At 50.1% G+C, this 6,000-nt stretch overlaps 1 protein-coding gene across 1 annotated transcript in view; it reads right to left on the reverse strand.

The window, feature by feature from the left end:
* Positions 1–2,345, reverse strand: part of ANKRD13B (ankyrin repeat domain 13B) — a 39,957-nt gene extending 37,612 nt beyond the window's left edge. The window contains exon 1 of the mRNA XM_060684821.2: positions 1,777–2,345. Within this exon, the coding sequence (XP_060540804.2) occupies positions 1,777–1,938 (162 nt within the window). The 5' untranslated portion in view covers positions 1,939–2,345. The remainder of the gene's footprint in view (positions 1–1,776) is intronic.
* Between the last annotated feature and the right edge of the window lie 3,655 nt (positions 2,346–6,000).

The raw sequence follows: 6,000 nt of genomic DNA on the forward strand, positions 1-6,000 counted from the left end.
TGTGCCCCACCCTGCGCATGCGACCCCCCGCTCCTGGTATGTGATGGCCCAGTAATCCCGTTTTTCTTTCTCACCGGGCTCCAGATCCTCTCTATGCATCTGGGGAGGGCGAAAACAGCCTTCCCCACCCACTCGGAGGCCCTCCGGAGGCCCGAACGGGCCCGTTTTCCAACTTTCAGTTAGACAGGAAGTGACTTTTTTGCTGTCCCCAGCCTCCAGAGTCTCCTAGAGAGGCTGAGAGCTGAGCCGGCGTGCCAGGTGGCACGCATGCCGTAAGTTCGCCATCACGCTCCTAGACCATTTCAGACAGGTGGCTGTCTAGACACTTCTTAAAATCCTCCAGTGGTCCAAGAGGTAGACTGCTCTTGGACAGGAGTCTTTGAAGCCAAAAATAGCGGCCCACCAACCAGGCCCACTGGAAAATGCAATTTACGACCCCAACAAAGGCCACAATTTAGGTTGCTAAGTGAGAAATTCGTTACGTGAGTTTTGCCCCATTTTACGACTTTTCTTCCCATGTTCGGGAAGTGGATCGCTGCCGTTGTTAAATGAGGAACACGGTTGTGAAGCGGATCCGGATTCCCCCCTGACTTCGCTCGTCTGAAGGTCGCAAAAGGTGAATCACGCAACACTGCCACCCCCGGGGGACACGGCGTCTGTCATAAGTATGAGTCAGTTGCCAAGCATCTGAATTTGGATCGGGGGAAGGCTGCGACGGTCGTAAGTGTGAACTATGATCCTAAGTCACTTGTTTCCGGGGTTGTTGTCATTTCAAACAGTCGCTAAGTGTAAGCCGAGGACCACCTGTAATTGTTTGGAATTATCCCACTCACCCACCCAAAAATCCCCTCTATAGTTTTAAAGGGGGGGGGTCGATCTGAAATTCACCCTGGGGGTCGCACCTGGAATTCCAGCTGCCCTTCTGGCCTGTGGGGGGTTATTTTGGGGGGTGTGGGGGAGGGAAGTCAGGAGGGAAGGGAAGGGCAGCCTCTGGACAAGGAAGGAACTTGGTGGCGCAGAGGACTAAAGTGTTGTTAAGTAGCACTTAGCTGCCAGCTGCCTGCAATTACTGCAAGTTCGAATCTCACCAGGCTCAAGGTTGACTCAGCCTTCCATCCTTCCGAGGTAGGTAAAATGAGGACCCGGATTGTGGGGGCAATAAGCTGACTTTGTAAAAAAAAGAACACCGCTTGGGGGGGGGGCGAAAGCCCTACTAAGCAGGTATATACAAAAGTATGAAGGCTATTGCTTAAAAGCATTGTAAGCCGCCCTGAATCTCCGGAGAAGGGCGGCATATAAATTGAACCAATAAACAAATAAATAAACTGGGGACAGAGGCAGCCCCCCAAAAAACAGAGACCGAGCGGGAAGGGGAGAGGGCTGCTGCCTAAGGACCCATGAGGTTGGACTAGATGACCTACAAGATCCCTTTACAACAATCAGTATCTGAAGTGGGGAGGGGAAGGGGGGGGACAGAGATGCTGGAGCTGGAAAACGGTGAGGCTGGCCCCCCCTCCCGCCCCCGCCCCACCGAAGATGCTGAACAAAAAGGCTCTTTTTCCAAGATGCCCCTTGCTCGGGCTGAGCGGAGGGGAGGGGTCGCGGCGACCCCCACCCGCTTTAAGGAGGGGTGGGGGGAAATCCCCGCTGCCTCGCCCTCCGGATGCCTCCGCACCCCCCACCCGCGCGGCCCTGCACCATGGTCCTTGGAGTGCAGCGGAGGCCGAGTCCTGCAACGCCCTCTCTGCGGACCCCGGCCCGCGACCCCCGACCCACCTGCTGTCCGCCGCTGAGCATCCTCTCCAGCTCGGCGGGGCGATCGTGCCAGACCAGCGCGTGCAGCGGGTAGCGGCTCTCGGCTGCCTTGCTGGCTCGGGGAGAGGCGGCCAGCATCCTCCTGGCACCGGGGCGAGGGGCTGGCGGGGGCTGCAGCCGCATGGGCGCCGCGGGCACCGGGCGGGCCGGGCGGGGGGAGCCGAGCCGCCTCCGCGGGCCCTGGAGCTGCTGGCACGCTGGCAGAGAAGAAGGAGGAAGAGGCGGAGGAAGAGGAAAAAGGAGGAGGAGGAAGGTCGAAGAGGAGGGGGAGGCGCCCCCGCCGCGGCACACAAAGGGGGTCGCGTGGATGGGGGCGCCCCGGCTCCCTCAGCCCGCTTCAGCGGGGAACCATGGGACTTGGAGTCGCCGCAGGCACCACCCTACCCGCCCGTTCCCGCGAGAGGAAGCCCCATCACCACCACCACGGGCACCGCCCTTCCCCCCCCCCTTCCCTCCCCCCCTCCAACGTGGGAAGGGGGCTGTGGCAGGCGGTGCCGCCCGCGGGCGCCAGGTTGCAAAAGCGATGGTTTGTCCCACCTGTGCTGCAGCGCTTGCTGGGGGTTTCTGGGCGTCTCTCTTCTTTCGGGGAGGGGGCTGTGGGAGGCCTGCGGGGGTCCCTCGCTGCCCTCCGGCGGCTCTGCGTGGGGGGGTTGGGGGGGTGCGAAGACGGCTGGAAGTGGGTCTGGAGCGATGGCAGAGAGGGTGGAGGGCCCCCAGGTATCCCCAAAACAGGAAAGGGGTACCTCTCCGCTTGCCACGCACAAACCCGTTGCAGAGAAGCCCCTGCAAAGCTGCCCATCGTGGCTTGCAAGGGGCCAGCTGGGTGCGGTCCCCACCCCTGGCTGGGGTTGGGGTCCTGCTCGCTGCCCATCAGGTTTGAGACTGTATGGGGAGGTGAGCTGAGGTTTGGGGGCATTGCCCCGAGCCTGAGAAATTGCTTCAGGACTTCAGGTGGCCTGCCAAGGGCCAAGCAGGACTGGCTGAAATTTCTAGGCTCAACCAGCGACTCGGTGGTCTTTAAGGGGAAAATGAGAGTGGTGGGAATGACCCCTGGCATCCCTGTGCCATGCGAATGGGCATCACACTGATTTTTTTCCTGGGGTATTTTCATCCCTGCAAGGCGGTCATTGGTGTTGTTTGTTTGTTTGTTATTTATTTATTAATTATTTTGTTACTTCTGATCCCTTTCATCCTGGAGACAATTGTAGCATCTTTATGATTAAGAAAAATATACATTGAAAATGGGAAAAATTAAATCTCAGGGCACATATTTTTTTTTTTTTAAGATAGCAGTACAGTCCTGGCCTTAAAACCCTTTGTTTAGTGACTGAAGTTGCAGCGGCGCTGAAAAACTGGATTAATAATAATAATAATAATAATAATAATAATAATAATAATAATAATAATAATAATAATAATAATTTTATTTATATACCGCCCATTCTCCCGAAGGACTCAGGGCAGTGTGCAGCCAAAATTAAAATACAAATATACAATATCTAGTTAAAATTAATTAAAATCATTAAATAGTTTTGGCCGAATTTTTAAAACCCAAAATTAAAACCCAATTTAAAATCATTCAATTTGACAGCCCCGCCTGTCGGAACAGTATGACCTATTTTCACACTTAACGACCGTTGCAGCATTCCCCAGAGTCGTGTGATCAAAATTTGGGTGCTTGGCAACTGACTCACACTTATGACAGTTGCAGTGTCCACGTTTGTGACCTTCCTAAGCTGTTTATAGCCAAAACCAGATTTGCTTAATGACCGCATGATTCACTTAAGAACTGAAGCTGCACAAATGGTCACAAAACGGGTCACAGCTCACTTAGCAACTTTTCTTGCTTAGCGATGGAAATTTGGGGCTCCGTTGTTGTCATAAGTCGAGGCCCACCCATATGCTGTTACTTCCGATCCATTCCATCCTCTGGACAATGGTAGTATGTATATTAAGATAAAGATGCATTAATGTGGTTGTTAAGTGAATCCCATGGTTGTTAAGCGGATCAGCCAGGATGCCAGGACCATCATAAATACATGCCTTTAAATTTCTTTCTTTTTTTTTCTTTCTTTTTTTTTCTTTCTTTCTTTTTCTTTCCTTCCTTCTTTATTTTTTCCTTTTTTTATTTTTCTTTCTTCTCTTCGTCCTTTCTTTCACTTTCAGTACTTTTCTTTTTTCTTTCTCTTCTTTCTTCAACTTTCTTTTTCCATTCTTTCTTTCCCTTTCTCTCTTCCTCTTTTCTTTCTTCCTCTTAATCTTTCTCCTCTCCTTTTTCTTTCCTTTCTCTCGCTCCTTTCTCTTTCTTCCTCCTTTCTTTGACTCTCTCTCTCTCTTTCTTTCCTGATGAATTTTTGGCACCAAAAGGGGCAGAGAGCAGTCTCTGCAGAAAGGCTTAAAAACTGTTTTTTTTTAACCTCTCAAATGGCCATAGAATTTAGGCCTCGCCTAAATCTTCTCCCTTTTAAATGCAAATTTTAAATTTTAAAGTGTTTTAAATATGGGTATTAATTCAGCCAAATTTATTTAATTCATTTTATTCGATTTTAAATTTTGTATTTGTATGTGTTTTATTTCATGGCTGTTCACCGCCCTGAGTCCTTCGGGAGTAGGGCGGTATAGAAATTCAATAAAATAAAATAAATAAATAAAATAAAATAATATATCCTGTCCCGAGTATGTTACTCCTCGTGCCACTGCAGTCCAAACCTTTGAACCTGGCCTCTCAGTTTATTCTTTTATTGGCTTTATCTCCTGCTCCTCCATTTTCTAGAAATGTACTTAGACTGGAGATCACCTCTGGGGAAGATTTCTGAACTTCAGTGAGTCCAATCAAACCTCTGCACCAGGTGTGTCTGGAAAGGTATCTAAGAAAGCCTCAAGAGGCCTGCCACCATCTGATTGAAGCTCTACTCCTATTTCCATGAAACACACATAAAATAGGGTTTTTAAAATTATTAGATGGTTATGGTCACCATTCTGACTTTTTAAAGCCATTTTTGATTGCCCCATTCATACACACGGCTACATCTTACAGCTACATAAATCTCTAGTGCTTAAACAAGCCGGATCTACCATCAGAATAGAGCAGGAAGGGACCTTGGAGATCTTCTAGTCCAGCCCACTGCTCAGGCAGGAGACCCTGGCCTATACCATTTCAGATAAGTGACTGTCCAGTCTCTTCTTAAAAACATCCAGTGTTGTTGGAGCACCCAAAACTTCTGGTGGCAAGCTGTTCCACTGGTTAATTGTCCTCACTGTGAGGAAGTTTCTCCTTAATTAATCTAAAGAGACCCTAAATTTCCTGCAGGGATCAGGTGCAGCCTAATCCAAAGGGATTCCGGAATTTCCTGCAAGGACTCCCCGTAAATCAATATTCTATTTTTATAAATTATATAATTTACATCGCACATATGTGCGAGGGGAACCTTTACCTTTAATTATAACTATATAATTATAAATTCCTTATGTGTCTAACCCCCTTGGTCAAATAAAAGCTTCTCTTCCCTACCCATCCCTTTCCTTCCTTTCCCTTCTCTCCTTCCTCTTCCCTTCCTTTCCCTTCCCTTCTCTCCCTCCCCTTCCCTTCCCTTCTCTTCTCTCCCTTCTCTTCCCTTCTTTTCCCTTCCCTTCCCTTCTCTCCCTCCCCTCCCCTTCTTTTCCCGTCTCTCCCTCCTCTTCCCTTCTTTTCCCTTCCCTTCTCTCCCTCCCCTCCCCTTCTTTTCCGTTCCCTTCCTTTCCCTTCTCTCCTTCCTCTTCCCTTCTTTCCCCTTCCTTTTCCTTCTCTCCCTCCCCTTCTTTCCCCTTCCTTTTCCTTCTCTCCCTCCTCTTCCCTTCTTTTCCCTTCCCTTCCCTCCCTCCCCTCCCCTTCCCTTCACTTCTCTTCTCTCCCTCCTCTTCCCTTCTTTTCCCTTCTCTCCCTCCTCTTCCCTTCCCTTCCCTCCCTCCCCTCCACTTCTTTTCTCTTCTCTCCCTCCTCTTCCCTTCTTTTCCCTCCCTTCCCTTCTCTCCCTCCCCTCCCCTTCTTTTCCCTTCTTTTCCCTTCTCTCCCTCCTCTTCCCTTCTTTTCCCTCCCTTCCCTTCTCTCCCTCCCCTCCCCTTCTTTTCCCTTCTTTTCCCTTCCTTTCCCTTCTCTCCTTCCTCTTCCCTTCTTTTCCCTTCCCTTCTCTTTTCCCTTCCCTTCTC

Source organism: Pantherophis guttatus, chromosome 1, assembly GCF_059756535.1.
Source record: "Pantherophis guttatus breed Tessera chromosome 1, ASM5975653v1, whole genome shotgun sequence".
Lineage (NCBI taxonomy): Eukaryota > Metazoa > Chordata > Lepidosauria > Squamata > Colubridae > Pantherophis > Pantherophis guttatus.